Below are 20,425 nucleotides of genomic sequence, written 5' to 3'. Positions count from 1 at the left end.
TGATTTTGTAACGATTAAAGTACAATATTTTATGAATTTAAGTAATTCCCGATCAAGACATAGTGATGGCCATGTTTTAGTGAAATTTGGTACCCCTCTCACAAGACAACCCGTACATCTTTAAAGTAGTTTTTTCCAAAATGGAAAAAAGGAAGAAATTTACTGTATATTTGATGCCCCTAACATTATAGTGCCAAGGACCGTGTCTTAATCAGGCCTTGCGTTAAAGGAACTACAAAATGACTCATGCATCCCCAATGAAGGAGAAAATCATTTCTTTAGTAACTTTCATAAAAAAATGTACATTAGCTAAGAAATTAACGGTTTATTTTAAAGCGAAATTAAAAACAACGTTTGCGTGATAATTCTATGGCAGGTATTTTTTTCAAAGTGTTTAGTTATGAATATCAACGATCTTCTTCCACGTTTTGCAATGATATTGCTTTATCTATCACAGCAAGTTTGTTTATAATTTTTAAACATTTGCACTATTTTCAAATTACTATTACTACGTACGAATATTAGTTTTCAAAAGGAATAACTTAAAATAATATAACCTATTAATAGATTTAGATACCTACTCATTTTGAGTCTGCTTTAATATCTTAGCTCTTATTCTTAGTAGCTTGTATTTTTGACAGAATTATCTGTTCTTGTAACAAAATTACTTTTAAAAAAACTTAATTTGTTATTATAAACTATCATTCCTTTTATCAAACTAGGCTTGGTAATATGGCTTAAAGCCAAGGATTCCGGGAAATGAGTCTCGAAGCAGTTCGTACATATAAGCATATAAAATAATTTACTAGGATATAAAACAAGCCTTAAAACTAAGGATTCTGGAAGAGGAGGTTTCATTAGTGGAAGCCACTGATAATTGGGAATTAAATCTTTCTTCCGAAACGTCAAACAGAGTATTTGTGCTCTGCTGGCTCAGTGCTGACAGAATATCGTTTCAAGGAGTAACCCTCAGTCCACGTAACAATCATATGTACATAAAATGTCTTAGGATATTGCGCATACGGCCGAATGCTTGACCATTGCTATGTTGGCACCTTCTTGGTTACCGTTGGAGTTTGCACCAGGTTCCTCGAGGCTAGCTGCTCGACTTAATGATTTCTGTGACGTAAGCTTGGGTGTAAGTCTACCAAAGTCTGTCAATTTCCTTTGCTGCTCTAGTTCTTTAATAAGTCCCTGTGGAGAGAGCAATTGTTGAGGGGATGCTTGCTGCGTCATGAATTCTGGAAAGCAAGCAAACATGCTTTGTTGTTTCTTCAACATTTTGTGTTTTGGCAACTTTGCTTTGGGTTGTAGATCGGAAAGGTGTCCGCCTCCTCTGCCACCTAATCTTCCATCCCACACTGTGCCAGCTAAATGTAAATGTTCTCTGGATCCAAAAGGGGATGGAACTCGACGAAAGTCTTCTAAACTCAAACCTAGGTCGTGCTTTGGAGATGACGACCGCAGATCCCAGTAGAAGGAATCGAATGATTGTTCTCGCTTGAGGTTGCCTCGAAGAAGAACACGCTGAGGAACGACACCTCTCCAAGAATGTCCTGAAAATAATAAAGTGTTACCTCTAAAACAGCGTATAAACATAATCAATATATTCTCACCTCTATTCGGATTTTAAATTATTAAGGTGTTCATTGTTTCCCTGCAAACTGTTATAACCCATATATTTAACTCTTTTGCATTAAATAAATGACTTTTCAATCCACTTTTGTTGTAATATTAAAATTTGTTAGCGTTTAGATAAAAGGCGTATAGTGGTTCCAAGATAAAGAGATTGAAGATGTACAAAAAGAACTGTCCTTTTTAAAGAGGACAAGAATCCTTTACTGAAGATGAGTTCTCTGAGCGACCTGCGGCTTCACTGTCTAAAGAAAATGTTAAATTGGTACCTGAAAGGCAACACAAAACACCACCTTCGAAAAGATTGTGGTCGAATACTTCAAATCAGCGCTAAGGCTTATTAACGATGGCTAGCTGCCTGAGATATTGGAAGGCGGATATTAACCTGCGTAGAGTTTTGCAACGCATTCATTCGCGCTGTTTGACCTGAGTGCTCATCTTCTAAGAAAGATTCTTGTCTGTCTTTGAAACGTCGGTACCATTCGTAGCTTTAGATCCCGCTGCGGTGGAATCACTATATAGTTTCTTAGCCTGGATTTACAAAGTTTTTGATGATGTTTTAACTAAACATTGAAAAAGAGTTAATGTTAAAACGCTGATCCTGAAACATCATGTTTCGAACATCTTTGATCAACTTAGAAACAAAAGATGCCCTCTTATTGCTAAGGTTTATTTTATTAAAAGCAAATTTCTTACCAGGTGTTTTAGCCTCTTCTGAAACTGGGGTACCAGGCGGCAAGTCCAAAACCATACCCTTCGTTGGATTGTTATGAAGTTTGAGCAAGGGAACAACATTCTGATTGGCAAGTTGCAAAACCACTTGTGAAAGATTCAGAGCTCCTGCCATGTTCACGATGGGTTGATGGATGCCAAGAATACCCAGACGAATACCGTTGCTCATACTCCAAATACTAACACAGTTGTCGTCAGAAGCTGGAAGGAATACACTATTATGCATGCAACTGCAAATAGCACGTTATCTATGTACACTGTTAAAAATTCAGGAAGATTTTCTGGTAATTGTTACTGTAAAATTGCATCGCCGACGCATCGCTGATTTTTACGGTAATTTATACCGGAGAAATAAGCGATCCCAGCGCCAACTGGTTGCTGTGGCCTACCGAGGAAACCGTAAAATTTTACAGTAACATTTGATTTTTACGGTAATAGTTACTGGCAACATGGATGCCAGTAACAATTACCGTAAATTTTCCGGAAAATTTTTAACAGTGTATACATAAAAATAAAATAATGTGGTTCAAAGGATGTACTATTGAGAGTCATAGTTCAGTGCAATTCGTACCATCAACAAGCATAGTTCAAAGATCATTACTACGCATGAAGCAAAAAAATACCATAAATAAGCATACAGTTGGCTCGCTTTTTAACGACGCTCTATTTAACGACTTTCTCTATTTAAAGACGGCTTTTCACGGTCCCAGATGGTAGACTATAGTTTTAAAAGTATTCTATTTAAGGACGATTTCTATTTAAGAACGATTTTTTGTGGTCCCTTGAAAGTCGTTAAACAGAGAACCAACTGTATTTCAAAAATGTAAATTTTATCAGTAAGCATTGTCCAAAGATGGGCCATCAATATACAGATTGTTTAACTCCAATATGAAAGAAGTTAAAAAAAAAATCTTACATAGCTGTAAAACTAAAGATTATACCGATAAATTCATTGAAAAGTTCCTTAATTTAACTGTTGAGAAAGCAAACAATTCGAAAATGTCCAATATTTGATGCTTCTGAATAGTATACTTGCTACATTACTCTGTAAAAGATTGCTCAGGTGCGAATTTTAAAATACGTTCATTTGTGTCATTGAAACCACTCACCTTTTCCTTCATACCATTTTTCAATTACCAAACCATATTGATGTTGCTTACCAGATATTGCTAAACTGCCATCTAAAGTAAGTTTCACACATGTCACAGTCTCTGTATGTCCACGCAGTGTAAAGTTGTCATTGCCTGTCGTCAAATCCCAGACTATGATGTTACAGTCAGCTGATCCAGAAACAGCAAGGGATGGACTTAAAGGAGCACAAGCTGCGCATGTCACAGGACCTTCGTGTCCTACCAATACCTGCAAAGTAGTGGAAAACTGAATTTTACAACAAAACTAAAAGTAAAATAGCATGTTAAAGCTCTGCCCCGTAATACAAAATGAATACCCAACCTCATTCGCCTCAAAAAGTGTAGTCAAAAGGTCCTTGTAATAGCACCATTCAACGGCTATCCAATGACGACGTTACTATGACGCACAGTGGTGCCAGAGTGGAAAAAATTCGATTTTCGAAAGCGCTTATTTCGATTATCTGGTGTATGATTCTCACACTATATAAGATACAGGATATAGGAACGGCATGATTTTTTCCGCTGTATCGAGGGTATTCCCATTAATATAGGCTCAAAGTCAGAATTATGTAAGTTTGACCAAATTCCACTCTACTCAAGATGGGTGATAAAAAAGTGAGAAAAAAATAATCAATTTTTTCCCCTGTTCTACGATGGTCAATTAAACCACTCATCAGTCAAACAGTGCAAAAACATATTAGAGCGCTTTACAACGTTATAAGTTACAAATTTTAAATCAGCATTGAGAACAGCTAAGGTAACAAAAAAAGCTCCGGCTTCCTCCGCGATGGGGAAGGTTATTTATCAAACTAGGGGTGCTTAAGTAAACATTAGAACACAAATCACCTGCCTTTATCTGCCTATCCGATCATAACACAGAAAAGAAAGGAAAGGGTTAGAGTACGTATCTGTTTGTTGACTATTTTGTTAATAGAATTGTCTCAGACAAAACATTTCCCCACGTCAAAACCTTTTTTATTTGAGTTCAGTCTAGTTGCTAACGTTGTCTAGCCATGAGCTCTATCATAGTTAAATACCGTGATTTGTGTGAGTGCTTGTGGAATGGTACAAATTTCGACGTATTCCTTCGACAAAATCACCCTGAACTTGACGAAGGAAACATTTGTTTAATGTTGACAGCTCTTAGCAAGAGTTTCTTGCCTCATTTTAATTTAAAAAAAAAAGATAAAGTAAATCGAAACTGGGAGAGGTTCAAAAAAATTTTCAGCGAGTGGATGGAAAATGAATACGTTTTCAACATACCGGAGCAGGAATCTACAGGATGTGTTGGGAGACCAAGTAAAGACTGATGATTCTGGTGAATGAAGCAAAAAAAAATAAAATACGTAAACTTCAAGCATCATATCAACAAAGTTTGATTAACACGGCTGCGACACATGAAAAGCACGATAAAACCAAAGCTTTGTCAGCCGATCAAACATTAGCAATATTTCTCCAGGCCAATCTGACAAAATATCAGTACGAGGTGATTCGACAAACACTAAAAGACCTTGGATGCCATGTATCTCCAAGTTATAAAAAATTAATCATCTCAAAGAAATAATGCTACCCTGATAATATGTTAATTAATGAAACATCTGCAGCTGTCCCTTTATAGAATTTGCTTGACCATACAGCTAAACGAATTCCGGAAACAAAACCCCTAGAAGAACTAGAAAAATTAAATGAACATGAATTAAAATTGACGACGAAATGGGGATTCGACGATGCCTCAGGACAAAGTGAATTTGCCCAAAATATTCAATCAGCAATAACGAAATAAGTGACTCGAATTTATTCATGACGTCCATAGTTCCTGTGAAGCTCACAATTCCAATGGATGTTGATCAAAATGGACCGATTTGGGAAAACGGCCGACCTTCTTCAACAAGACATTGCAGGCCCTTGAGTACAGCTTCCAGAAAAAGACACTTGATTTGGCACGAGATGAAAAAAAAGGTTTGAAGAAGAAATAGAGAAGTTGGAAATTACCCAAGTTGTGATCGGCATTAATGTCATCCGTACTCGACACACGTTGGTGATGACAATGTTGGACGGCGAAGTAGCTCAAGCCATCACAAATACAAAGTCTGCAAGTGCCTGCTACATATGCAATGTTTTACCTTCGGAAATGAACGACCTAGCAAAAATCCAACAGAAACCTCTTAATGTGAATGCTCTCGAATTCGGTATCTCTCCATTACACGCCTACAAAAGACACAAGAGACATGTACGAAAACGAAAAGAAACGTATTCAACAAGAGTTTCTTGAGAAAGTCGGCATCAAAGTGGACTTCGTTAAGCAGGGTTGCGGATCTTCAAATAATGGCAACACAGCCAGACGTTTTTTCAATGAGTGCAAGGTCACAAGTGCAATAACGGGAGTCGACGAAATTCAAATCCATCGGATCGCTACCATTCTGGAAGTCATAAACAGCAATGCAATGATTGACCCAGTGAAATTCCGACTATTCTCAAAAGAAACAGCAGAGCTTGCCATTGAGAAGTATTCATGGTACTACATGCCATCCACAGTACATAAAATTTTGTTACACGGTGCTGAAATAGTAGAGAAGTCAATTTTCCCAGTCGGAATATTGTCGGAAGAGGCACAAGAAAGTAGGAATAAAGATTACAAGGCATTCAGGATCACCAACTCGCGGAAAATGTCTCGTATATCCACCAACGAAGGCGTGTTCCACAAGCTACTTCGGAACCTTTTATCACGAACATGAGACCCGAACCAAAGGAAAAGCATCTGGAAATCAGTGAGGCAGCTAAGGAACTGTTAATCTAATTTCCTTGAATTTGAATTGGTATGTATTCTTTCAATTTAAGCAACTATTGACTAAGAATCTCAAGCTTTATTATTTTTAAAACTCTCCAGGTCTTTAAGCTTCCTTGAGGGAATCATTTTAAGCAATATTTAATTTAAATATATGCTCAAAATACTTGTTGCAACTTTTTTTTATAAGTACAACATGTTTCGGAAATTTAAAAGAAAAAAATTACATTTCCAATAGCCTTTCATTTCCTAATTAGTTATTTAATTAACTTCGAAATGGCAATAAAAACAGTTGAACTTGATGTATTTTTTGTTCTTTTTTGAATGAGACCGGCCCCAGCTTTCTATGTTAACCCGTTCTCGAAATATTGAATTTTTTCCACTTTTCGGCCATTCGGCCCCACTGTGTGACGGTGGCAAAAATTAACATAAACGATAATTCATTCACCATTTTAATCTAAGGCTAACGGGAATAAGAGGGTAAAAAATAATGCATGAATTAAATGTGACAATGGGTGGAAAAAAATCTTTTGTAAACAGGGGTAACGACTGCACAAGAAGTCGCAAAAAGCGTCCATTTGATCTGCATTTTTGTACATTTACAAAGCCTGTATGAAAAAATTAGTTCGTGATGTTTTACAAATATTTCATTACACGCTGCGCTATGTCTGGGTTTGAAAGATATTGCGCCACAGAATGTATCCTAAAATTTAAGAAATTACTACAAATATTGCTATCAAACTCTCTGTGATAGTAATAAATAAGACTTTGATGAAAGTTCATCTCTGCTTATTACTTCTTATTGCTAAAAAAAGGCAAAAATATTAAATCAATGCGTAGGATTTACAGACACAAAGGTCTAGAACAGATACAACCTCTTTGACAGAGGTATTAATGATATCGAGAGAAAGTTTAGTTTCGTGGCACCAGTTAAAACAATCGCGAAAGTATCCCTACGCAACAGCGTGCTGGTAAGACTGGATGTTTTTAATGAGTATTTTGAGTAACGGCACCAGTAACAGGCATGCTTAAGACATCGCACTCAGGTTAACTCAATTTTATGAGCCTTTTAATGTACTTAGAATTTTTCAACTTTTTTTCTCTTATGAAACTACATTTCATCTAACGTTTGGTTGCTTCTGGATCCGCTTAATTGGTTAATTCAATTTTCATTCGCTCAATTTTGAAAAAAGTCGGATCCCCAATAACATACACCAAAAAATCTGGTGATACACAGTAACAAATAGAATGAAGAAAGGATGAGTAATGAACAAAATTCTCTTTCTCTCTTCAAAATGTGCAAAAGTTCTTTATTTTTAGAACTAAAGCCTTATTGAACTTAAATGAACATGAAACACTAGCTGACCTCGTGGTAGCGGTTCATAACCTTCCACCACTGCCTCGTTAATACCAACTGGCTCATATAACTCACTCTGATAACACTAGATGGTTGTCGTATTCACGGGCAGTAGCAACATCAGTTTTTCCAGCCTAAAAGGTTTATTATTTCAATCAAAACTTATAACTGTTTGTTACTTGACCCTTGTCTATTACTGGTGCCGTTCCCCTATGTCTTATTTAAGACCCTATATCTTATGTAAAACATTATATATCATTCAAAAATATTGTAAACAAGTTTAGCTAATCTACTTGTACTAACCTGAGTAAGTTTTCCCGATCCTACTTCCCATACTTTTAGTGACATATCATTAGATCCAGTGACTATTGTCTGACAGTCATACGTGACAGTGTAGCAAGTAATTGCGTCGCTGTGGCTAACAGATTTTTCTGATTCCATGTCCATGACCGGCCAAAATTTCAAGCTAAAAAAACAGACATTTAATTATTATTTTTTTAAGCAAATAATTTTTACAGAGACTAATTCTATATTTGCATAAGTATGTCTCAACATACCAAGAAAAGATATCTAGACAAACAATATTTAAATATTTTTTAACACGGGAGTAAAAGTACGACCACCACATGAGTATATTAGGATATACTGCAGCAATGAAGCCCAGGAGCAAAAAAGTGACATAAAAATTAGTTTTAAAAGTTTCTTTACCAATGGCCATTGAAGCATGTGATAGAAGAACAAATATGTTTAAAAAAACGAAAATAAAAATGCATTTTCAAAAAGAATTTGGCATTGTCAATACCAGCATCAAATATAGCATGAAAGAAAAGGGGGAGGAAAGAAAAACAGAATGTGTAACATCCAAAAAAAGAAAATTAGATATTTATATCGGATTCTAAAAAAAAAAACAAGACTCATTTTTCGATGAACATAAAAACTTTCTCTTCCTAAGACAGAAAAATCAGAGGGACATGAAACGTGAGAATTGAATAGCCTCTCATACATGTTTATATAGCAGCAACCAATTTATGTTTTTAGATTATTTCTGGTAAGTTAATAGCAACTGTCTTCGCAGATTCTAAAGCAAATTTAGCTTAAAAACTATTTAAGCTATCTAATTATTGTTGCATACCGATAATCCTTATTTAAACTCAATCCGTGCTTGCGTAATTCGACATATTTCAAATTTTTTCAATAAAAAGTCATACAAAGCCCAACTATTCAATTGCACCATTAAATTCATGTTTTCTTCAAGCACTTCACAACAGTTTCACTTATTTTAATGGCGTACCTGCAGTCATTTTTTCCGCCAACAGCAAACACCATATTTGCGTATACGGCAACATTATTTGATGGTTTGGTGCAGACTATGAGTTGAGTACCGTTGTCTGCTTGCCACAGTCGGTGTTGACTGAGGGAATCCACCGATAAAACTCGACGACTGTCTGAGGTTACAGCTACGGCGGTAATTTTACTCTGATGCTCCTAAATTCAAATGTAATAATAATTAGACAATGTATTTGAAAGTAAACAAATTCTGAAGTTATTTAAATATAAAACATTACAAATAAGGGCTAAGTATGCATTCAGCAGAGAACTAAGTAGTAATATACTGCCGTGTGCATGTAAAGGGCAGTAACTGCAAATTTTTCATTTTTCATTTTTTTTTTCATTTTTGTCATCTATTGTACGTTATCTTAACTGTACAAGCTCGCTTATTTGGTTTCCGCTGAAAAAAAAGACGCGAAAAAGACACCTAATTCCAACATTTCCCTATTGTTAGTATTGAATCCAAAACGCGTTTCTTCAAATATCTCGAAAACTCATTTCTGCAGATACTGCCGTTTACCTGCACACGGCAGTATATTATGTAGATGCTAAGGCAGAAATTTTAAAGGGAAAAATCTTACGTTCTATCTCCTTTTCCTTCGGAATACATGGACAAAAATTAGTTCTATAAATGCAGTGGCTTTTTTCGATAAACTTCAAGAAAAGAGTTCTCTGCGAAATTGTTCTTTGAAGTATTTTTAAAATCTAAGCTAAAGTAATATCAGTGGAAATAATATGCTGGAGATATAAATTGAGGAAAAATTGCGTAAATATTTTCAGGCGTTAAATAAATAAATGAATAAATATAGTTTACAAGAAGCAATTTTCTGTAACATGTATTATAATCAAATATTCGGTTCTTAAAAATATTTAAATACTTATTTTTCAAAACCAATGGTACCACACTCACATTTTTCAGTTATTTTTTGGAAAGCAATAAGAATATATTGATAACAAATTTTGCTTCACTTCAGAATCTGTTCGTACGTAAATAAATAAAATAATTAAATCCACACCACATCTGAAGCAATCTTGAAGAATTTCATACACATCTTAAAACATGATCAATGCAGGAAGAAATTCTGACGCTAAGCAGCAATTATCATCAAAACTTTCTTGCTGACTGATGCTTAAAGTCTGAAGCATCTTGGTTGGAAATTGAAAGGAAGTATTCTTGAAAGGAATTTGAATTAAAACTTAAAAGGAACTTCAGCTTATAAGTTAAAGGGAATTTGAGCTTATAACTTAAGAGGAGCTTGAGCTTACAACTTAAAAGAAACTACTTTCTTTAACCATTTGTCCAAAAAAGTCACTTGGCAGGTTGGAAAAGACGTTTACTTCCATTTGATAGCTCGACATAAATGAAAGCGCTATACTAAAATGATTTTAGTTTTGTGAATAATAGTGATTTAAAATTTGTAATTAATAATTTGATGATGTATAGCTAATGATTATTGTTTTAGTTACTAAAATTAGAATATTTTTCCACCTTTTTTCTGAAATATTGATTTGGAAGACAACCATTGCGTAATTTTCGGTTATAAGTCGTAAGATAACCCTTAATAAAAGGTGAAAATAAGTGCTATTAAATGCGATGTTATGCGGAACAAAAACTTATTTTAATGCAAATTTAATGAAGTATTTTCGTAAAATGATGTATCTTCTGGACCATTTATATAATTAGGCAGCAGCATAATGTTTCGGTGGAAAAAAACTGAAGAATTAAATAATAATTGCAAACAATAGAAGCATGTAGTCAAATACGAATCTGAGATCAAACAAATCCTGATAAGATAAATAAATACCTTTGTGCTGAATAGTAAATTGACGTAAAGTAACAACGTGAAAAAAAAGCACAAATTCGCAGATTACTACATACATATGTTTCGGCGTTTCAGGGAACGTCTTTTTCAATGCAAAACGTAGTGAGCTTATGGATGAAAAGACATCCGACAAAAGCCACATTTTGCCACAAAAGCCACATTTTGTCGGAAGCATTGTCCTTTTGAATGTTGCCTGCCACATTTCTTGCACAAATAACTAAAGTCACTCTTTTTACGCAACAAGTCAGATTTTGCCGATTCGTTTATTTCGCGAAGTACTGTGTGTGTGTGAGGATTGAAATTTCGTATTTCTTCCTTCTTTTTCTGTACAGTCTTTTCTCGTTAGGAGATTAATTTCTTCTTTCCTTTGTATAATATCAGACTACTGTTTGCTCAGTTCTGCAGCTCTGCATATCTTTATGGCTTTTTGCAGGAATAAATCAGTTTCTCGTAGCAACCTTTCCTGAATGCTTCTATCAGTTATTCCCAAAACAATGCGGTCGCGTAATATACTGCCCGCTAAAGGTCCATATTCACAATGTTTGATTAATTTTCGTAAATCTGTTATAAGTTCATCACATTCCACATCACGTTCATGTTTACGACAATTGAATATGTATCTTTCCACTACAATGTTTCACGCGCGCGCGTCTGGGGTTTGTATAATTCTCGAAGGCAGCTAAAACATCTTCATACTTACTTTGTTGGACGTCAGTAAGTTGAAATATATTGAACAATTTCACTGTTTCTTCACCAACGCAATTCATCAATATCGCGATTTTAACACCGTCACTTTTTTTCCCGGTATAGCCTGCGGCTTTCAGAAAAATTTCCAAGTTTTACCGAAATCTGTGCAATTCTTCGGCCAAATTTCCACTTCAGTTTAAGCTTCTTGGTGGTTTTATGGACGACTCCATTGCTTCAATTTAAACAATTTGTTCTATGCAAGTAAGTTCGAGTACGACTGCGCCATGTTGGGTTTTATGAACGTTCATTAAAAGCAAAACATAAACAGTTACAAGCCTGAGCAAGAGTCTGCAGTTAAACCATAGGAGATACTATTTATAGATTACACACAACCATCAAGTTGCAGTTATAGCTGATATGCAAATCACATAAAACAATATTAACATCATTTTATCATTTTCTCTTGAGCAGAAGAGGTTTGTGTTTGCTTTTTACTCGTTTTTTTTTTTTTTTTTTTTTGAAATTTACAATAAACTAATTTGATCTTGTTACATTCTTTTACTCATTTTCGTTCTCTTTTTAAATTTCTTCACAATTATAATTATATAAATATCTGAAAATACGTTTTAATTGATTATGCTTTACCTCTATGCAAATTTTAAAGGCACCGTATAATTTCTATTTATTATTTTGCCAAGTATAAAACTAAAGATCCAGACAGTACAACAAACCAATACTGGTGACAACACATTACCATTTGTTAGGCTAACAAGAAAAAGTTTTTGTCAAAATTTAGCACAGTTGAGACAAATAATTAAAAAAGTCATAAAGTATTACTGCAATTGAGGGTTGGAATAAATTCTTCATAGGTGAATAGGACAAATGCATTCAAAATTACACTCGAAATTAAGCAAAAGGGAAAATGAGTGATCAGTGAAATGGAAAAATAAATACATGGTGCACAAAATCGCACAAAAATGCGATTCATTTCACCATCTAGTAATGACGATATCATTTTACAATCTTTCCGCTACTTTTGTTTAATGATATTCTAATAGTTCGTTCTTTTGAAGCCGAATGCTTACATCAATCTATCGATTTTGGTACTGTATCATTGGAAAAGAAATATAAGCTTAAAATAAAAGTAGATATCTAATAAGTTAAATTGAAAACTCTTTAACTGAAACTATTTATTATTTTCATTATATATACCGAAAATACCGCTATTTTAACTCAGCAAATACCGGTATTTCGAAATTGAAAAAATTGCTCGAAATACCGGTATTCGGTATACCGGTATTGAAATCCCTAAAAGCAAATAACTTGTAATATTGTAGTTCAGACAATTTTTTGTGCTAACCTCTTTGCTCATGTCTATTATCTGTCGCATAACAAAGTTCCTCGATAAAGTTATTATACTGACCCTATTCTGACATCATTAAATATAACACTATATTTACAATTAAACATAAACTAATTACAAGTAAGATTTTAAAAGTTTTCTTTGAATATAAGTAGGATTTGAAATTTGTTTTGTAAACGATACTATTTTCTGATTTGTTTAAGTTGATCAAAAAATTTCGTGTGCCACTTTTATCTTTCGTCGTGCCACTCTGTGGCACGCGTGCCATGGTTTGGCTATCCCTGATCTAAATCATAGCATTAATTCTTGAAATATCGCAGTCACAATTAACTTTAAATAACGTTCGATTGCACTAACCCTCTTAGAAATATTGGGATGATAATCGAATCAATTTTTGTACTCTCTGAGGTCAATGTACGGTCAAGTATTTGTCTGAATTTCTGCTTTATTTCTTGTGATATAGCACAAGTTATGAGAAAAAATGTTCGAGTGATCGACCCCCTTTGAGCTATTGTCACCAAAATCGAATCAGTACTTGTACCCTTTCAGGTCTATCTACAAATACATTTTTGTCTAAATCTACTCGTTACTTCTGTCGCTCGTTCTTTCACGCATACAGAACAAAACGCCGACTGCTCCATCTCTTGAAGAATCGGCACCAATTCATATGCGGGTTCATATGTGTACCAAATTTCGTTCGAATGCCGTAGTTTTTGCACCAGAGCGACCTTATAAAACAGATCACACGCATACAGATACACAGAGAGACAGACAAGGAGACATTTTTTAAAATGATTAAAATGGATTCAGCCCTCATTAACAGGGGTAGGTTCGTCAAAAATCCGAAAATTTTCACCGATCCAATATTTTTTTTACAAATATCTAAGAACGCAAATAAATAAATAAATAAATAAGTAAATAAAATAAAATAAATAAATAAATAAATAAATAAAATAAAAAATAAAAACAGGTCATTGGTAAATATTTTATCCCAAAACAAAGAAGCTGCCTGTATTAAATAATTTATCAAAAATATATTTCTGACACTAATTCACGCATTCAGTACTATTAATTTCAACTAATTAAAAAAAAATCATTTAACACCTTGAATAAAAAAAAAATTAAAAAAAAAGGCTACTTTAAAAATGTGACTACTTATGAAACTTACTATGCGACTAAATAATTTCCCCTGTTTTACCCTTAGAGTAGGAATTAGTAAATGGAGGGAGCAAGTCCGATCATTGGCTTAGCAAAAACTGAGGCAAAGACCTCAAGTCACGTGACTCAACAACGACGAATAGTTGACACGTTTTGCGTGAAACTAGCAAAATAAACTTGATTTCTTCCAATGCTTCGCTTTAAAAATGATCACGGGACTTGAGATCTTTGATTTATGAATGAAAGTCTTTACTTCATGTTATCTCTTCTCAATGGTTTTGACATTCCTTATTAGAGTTATAACTGCTCAAGGTATTATTTTAGTGCATCAGAAAAATATTGATCCAAGTCTTGCTATAACTTCTCTCAACAGAACGTAAGAAGAGAACCTGAAAGGGAACCTAATTTCTAAAGATACCTTAAGAGTCCATTTTATGCAAAACGTTCTGAAAACGAAAACAAAAATTACTTCAGATGTGTATCACAAAATTCGTTGCATCACTGAGAGTTTTGAGTCTATGTCCTTGCAATCACAAGCAGTGTGTGTTACTGTTGCACTAAAGCTGCCGTAAAAAGGTAAAGCGCAGTATCTCAACTTTTTCATATTTTTTTTTTTGAGTTTTTGTCATTTATTTATTTCAGTAGGGCATATCAGTAGGACATTCATTTTTGACCATATATTTTAGTAGGAAATATTTAAACTTTGCAAGTATGATATACAGGTATCACTCGTGTAACACGGTTAATTCGTTTCGTGCAGTATCGAAACCGTGTTATACGAGACATTTTTTAAAATAGTTTTTTTTACTAATTTTTTAAGCCAATTATTCATGTACATACCATAAACAATGTCAACATGTTTCGTGTTATATCTAAACTACGTTCCGTGTTATATCTTAACCGTGTTGTACGTGACTTAGAAATAATGTAAATCAAGGAATGTGTACCGTGTTATTTCGAAACCAAGTTTCATAAAAACAAAGTAAAAACTTATAAGAGTTATTGAACATTAACAGGATGTATTAAACAAAAATTAAATTCCATTCTTTTTGAATATAACTTTCGTGTTTTATCAAAACCATGTAGTATTTAATTCAAGTTTCGAACCGTGTAATATCGAAACCGTGTTGTACAGGGTGTCCAGCAAACGACTCCCTGATTTCAAAATTAAATATCTCGAAAACAAAGGACGATATTGGAGTAAAATAAACGGTATATTTATTGTGAAACCCATAAAAATCATATACAGGAACTTGTAAATTAGTTTTAAAAAGTTCCAACAGGTGGCGCTGCACGCTGTAATTGCAATAAAAATCGCCATAAATAGAGCTGCGAAGAGGCTGGACGATAATTTCTAGCGTATATGTAAGCATATCTGGGAGACTAAACAACTGCTGAAACAACTAACCTCTTCGCAGCACTAATTATAGAGACTCCTCTTGCAATCACATTGTGCAGCGCTACCTGTTGGCAGTTTTTAAAACTAATTTCCAAGTTCCTGTATATGATTTTTATGGGTTTCACAGTAATCATGCCGTTTATTTTATTCCAATATCGTCCTTTGTTTCCGAGATACTTAATTTTGAAACCAGGGAGTCCTTTGCTGGACACCCTGTAGAAGTTCCGTGTTATACGAGGGACGCCTGTATAGCATTAAATCTAACATTCTTGTCACAAAAGAAGAAAGAAATTCATTCGTTTCATAAACACCAGAGAAATCAAGAACCAATCGTACCTGAAACGTAGACACAATAAGGGATAGTGTGAGCCCCCACACCTTGAGAGTGGCATCATCGGATCCGGAAACGGCGAACAGGCCATTAGGAGAGAAGGCCACGCACGTGATGCTCGCAGTGTGGCCCTTGAGGCTTGCGTGCAGCTCTCCAGAATTCAATTGCCAGACCTTCACAACTCTGTCCCTGGAACCTGCCGTCGGCATGCAAGGGCGGAGAATCAATTAAACGGAAAACGCGGCAGCAAGCGCTGTCCATTAAGCAAATTTAATGGAGAGCGTTTGCTGAATTTCACATTTGTTCTTTACAGGAAGGTATCTTTAGGTTTAATAATGTTTTTAGTTAAGCATGTGATTAATCATTTACCTTTAATGGGAGTCCGTACCATAAAATCTGAAACATATTGATTTTTCAGTTTTTATATTTTCAAAATATTCAAATTAAGAGTTTTTAAGCGACGGAAAATTTATGTTTAAAAGTAACTCAATTTCAATAGTAATGGGGACGTGATTTTCTCAAAACGTCAATTCAAAAAAATTATGTTCCTTTTTCTAGAAAACTACTTTGCATATTGGTTAGAATTTTTCACCGCGTTTAATTTGTGTGTTCCTAATTATACTGAAAGGAAGTTTTCTCTCACTTTGGGACTTATGCTTTTCCTTAACAGCTGTTTTTATGCTCAAAAACGTTTTTTTTTTAATTTCAAAAATGACAAATGGTTACAATTCATTAAATTAAGAAAAAAAACAATATTGTCTTAAAATTCTCTTAAAGATACTTGGATATCTTTTGCAAATACTGTGAAAGTTATAAGTTTCTATCTTTAAAATGTTTTGAGAAAAAGGTACATCACGGTCAGAAATTTCTCATTACGCATATACAAAGTATTGACTCCCTTTAAGTAGTTTAAAAATATATAACAAACCGACAACATATAACATTATTCGCTATGAAATGCATCATTATTTGGCAAATACTGAATGTGCAACAGGAATATGAACGCTAGATAAAATTTAAAGAAAAAATATATTAATTAAAGATACTAGAATATTTGTAGTAGTGGTTTAGTAGAAGGAACGCGAACTTACATTGAGTTTTCGATTTTCTAAATTCACGTAGCCCAATTTTTGAAATTTGCAGATAAAAAACCAATTTTTAGTTTCTCAACACTACTAACGTAATAATGAAGCCTAAAAATGAAGCTGTTTGTTAGCCCGCTTAAGTTGTCAAGGGAAAGAGTTTATTTTTTAAAATACAAATTATATTAGTTTTATAATTTATTGATTTTAATTCTATCCACTAAACGCAGGGAAATAGTTTGACATTTTTTTCAACTTGTGAAACTTGTAAGAAAAATATTTAAAAAAACAGCCGTAACTTTGTTGAAAATCATATAATTAAAATTAATTTTCTTAAAAAAACCTATTTCAGTGAAAATTTTAAATTTATTTTTCCAACTACATGTACTAGATTATCGGTTCTTTCACGGCGATGCGATTCAAAGAATTAGTGGCTATATAGCAAAAAATTAATCTAAGAGGTTATTTTTTTCTATTTAGTCTGTTTTGAAATTAGGTAATCATTAAAAAATTTCTCATTCCATATCTTTTAAAGAAAAAAGTGAGGAAAATAAATTTTGGATCACTTTATGCAAAGATTTCAGGACTATGGGATTTGTTGAGGAATCTAGTTTTTCTTTTTTCTTTTTTAACTTCATTTTTGGGAAGTCTTACAGTAGACGGTGATCAATCAATACAGTATTTTTTAATCAATCTAGTTTTTTTTTTTACTTCCTTTTTACAAAATTTTTCACTAAATAGTGATCAATCGATGCAGTATTTGTTGACTGATCTATTTTTAAACTTCACTTTTAAGAAGTCTTACAGTAGAGGGTGATCACTCGATACAATATTTGCTGATCAATCTAGTTTTTTTTTTGCTTCACTATTGAGAAGGCTTACAGTAGACGTATTAGTATTTAAAGGACAAAATAAACAATAAAAATGCACTATTGAAATATATAAAGGCAAGGCTCCTATTAGAAGAAAAAATGTGGATGACAAAATCTCCCCCTCTCTGTTAAATTAAAGTGAAATTTTTAAAAATTAAGATTAAAAAAAAAAAATCTTAATGTTCAATTTAATAGACGTGACAAAATCGTGAGAAAATCCCGTATCGAAATATTTTTCGAGCGAGATTTCTTTTAAACGTGCGCGATTCTCGCGCTCTATCGGGATCTCTGCATAAAAGCGATCAGAGCATTAAAATGTATCAAAGACATTTCTTACGAGCCATGAAGGGGCTGAGGAAAAAGCTCACAAAATTCAAAACTTACAAAAGGAAGCAAAATCGTGACAATCAGGTACTATTCATTTTAAATAACACAATTTGTGCATCAGACATCAGTACTTTGATTGAGAACATTTATTTTTTACCAATAAACATTTAAAAAATCAACAAAAGTAATTTTAATTAATTTCGCCAGTTTTAATTGGATTTACTCATTTATACTTCTTTAAAGCATTTAACGAGAATGCTTATGAATCGCTAATAAGGTCATTAATTCCATGCTCCAACCTGCACGTTTACATTTGCTTTCAAAATCTCTGTTCGCCCACAAAAACGATTTCCCATGCTCGTTCCGGCAAAGGCGCATTTAAATCCAATTTTTTCCAGAGCTCTCGTTTATTCCCACACAAAGAAGAGAAAAGCATCCTCACCAGACACTGCTAACGATCCGTCTCTCGACACCGCAACGCAAGTTACCGCTTCCTGGTGTTTGTCTTCCTTCCTGCGAGCTTTCGGGACGAACATTTCCGATCTCTTGCAGAAAAAATTCCACACCACAATCTTGTTTCCTCCGGACGTCACCAGGAAACGATCGTTATCTTGAGCCTTTGAAGTCAAATTATTTCGAGTAAGATTTGTAAAAAGAATTTCTTTTTTTTTCCAGAAGTTTTGATCAAACAGATTTGATAATTTTGAATTCCTTCACTTTTTTAGATGAATGGTATCCGACTGCGTTAAAATCGTCATTTTCGATGAAATATTCGTAATTGTTTTTATGATTTCATTTTGTAGTCTGATTCATTAGCTTTCCAAAACTGTCTTAGTTTTTACTCTGCGTGAGTTACAACTGGAGTTATAGCTGTATTATTGCAGAGTCGTACACTAAACTCCAGACCGGAAGTTATTAGAACATTAGAATTAAAACGGAAGCATTTAAACGCGTTTTCTGAAGAAGGCTATTTTTGAAGAAAGCGGTCTACTGTAACAATGATATCTCAAAAAGTTTTTTGAGTATTGATGTGAAATTTTCTGAGATAGTTCTCTGGTAATATGCTTGATGTTTTCCTCTAAAAGTTAAGCTGAATTTCATTATTAAGTAATATTTTCATGCAGATAAGTTTAAACAAAGGCGTTTGTTTACGAAAAAATACCAGTGTAGGAAACTTGTTCGGCTATATTTCAGTACTTTTTAAAAAATAATAAAACTTTTAGCGCGAAACACACATAAATGTCATACAAATGTATTACTACAAGGGTTTGTGTATGATTAGAACCAAATTTTGTCCATAACTGTTAGCGTAACACACGTTTTTTCGCTATTTTTCTTCAAATTTGTCCGTGTTTTTTTGAAAATAATATTTTAAAAGCTTGTTTTTACATTCTTTTTCATTATTTTGAAACGTGTGTAGTTAAAAAATAACATGTAAAAAAATGTCCAGTTTTTTTTCCAAAAAAAGTGTCCTCGAACGCAGTCGGATACCTGAAAAATACACTTTCATTTTTAAAATAAGGGTTAAGCTTTTACATACAACTGTATAAAATTCGTACACTTTAATCTTTTGCGCTGTATTTTCCATGTGACTCATATTTCAAAGAACGCTTACAGACGCACACATACACACACACACATTATTTCTATCTATTCTTTCTTATTTTTGTCTTTTTCTTAACATTTTATACAATCTTGTTACTCAAACTATAGACTTTGATACTCATTTATTATCAGTTTTCCGGGTGAGTTTTTTGACGTTACAAAATAGAAAAGTTAATTTATGTAATCTCCGGCGTGTAAACTGTACTTAGTACCATCTAAAACAGAAATACTTTAGTATCATCCAAAACAAGGAAAGCATGTACCGTTACATGTGCCAAGTTCAGTTTGCCAAAAAGATAAAGTATAAAAATGAAGAATAAAGTAATTAAGTATTTGAGTGATTGTTGTATTATTTCTTTGTCATAAAATGACAATACGGCTTTTTGTGATGATTTCAACTGCAGAAACAAATTAATTGAGAAAGGTTCAGCAAACACACGCCGACGCACACACATACATGCGTCATGCACACTTACCTTGTCTTTTATTAAAAAATGTGTTAATAATGTGAAAAAAGAAACTTGAAACAGACTATGCTTTGTATCATTTTTTTAGAAATTTAACAAAAAGATCCTACTCTATCATTACATTTTCATTTCTTACATATTAAAAATGAAATTACACAGAAACTTAACATTACACAGGTACCTATATTAAAAACATAGGGTGTTGCAACTAGAAAAAAAATTACAGTGTATTTGCGCTACAACACAATTTGACTTCAGCGAAATGGATATAAAGTCAATTTTCCAAGAGTAATGTACCTCAACGCTAAAGCACACTCTTCGTCCGCAATATACTAGATTTTGG

The 20,425-nt window shown here is 33.7% G+C and overlaps 1 protein-coding gene across 1 annotated transcript in view; it reads right to left on the bottom strand.

Annotated features, from left to right (window-relative positions):
• Positions 1-1,005: 1,005 nt before the first annotated feature.
• The window catches only part of LOC129216286 (protein qui-1-like), a 53,842-nt gene continuing 34,422 nt past the window's right edge, over positions 1,006-20,425 (bottom strand). Inside the window, exons 18-24 of the mRNA XM_054850496.1 lie at positions 18,453-18,627; positions 15,735-15,925; positions 8,931-9,124; positions 7,943-8,105; positions 3,528-3,726; positions 2,332-2,568; positions 1,006-1,556 (exon numbers count right to left, since the gene is read on the bottom strand). Of these exons, the coding sequence (XP_054706471.1) occupies positions 1,006-1,556; positions 2,332-2,568; positions 3,528-3,726; positions 7,943-8,105; positions 8,931-9,124; positions 15,735-15,925; positions 18,453-18,627 (1,710 nt within the window). The remainder of the gene's footprint in view (positions 1,557-2,331; positions 2,569-3,527; positions 3,727-7,942; positions 8,106-8,930; positions 9,125-15,734; positions 15,926-18,452; positions 18,628-20,425) is intronic.

This window comes from Uloborus diversus, chromosome 2, assembly GCF_026930045.1.
Source record: "Uloborus diversus isolate 005 chromosome 2, Udiv.v.3.1, whole genome shotgun sequence".
In the NCBI taxonomy this organism is placed as follows: domain Eukaryota; kingdom Metazoa; phylum Arthropoda; class Arachnida; order Araneae; family Uloboridae; genus Uloborus; species Uloborus diversus.
The sequence above is the reverse complement of the archived record's forward strand: the minus strand, read 5'-3'. Positions and strand labels throughout refer to the sequence as shown.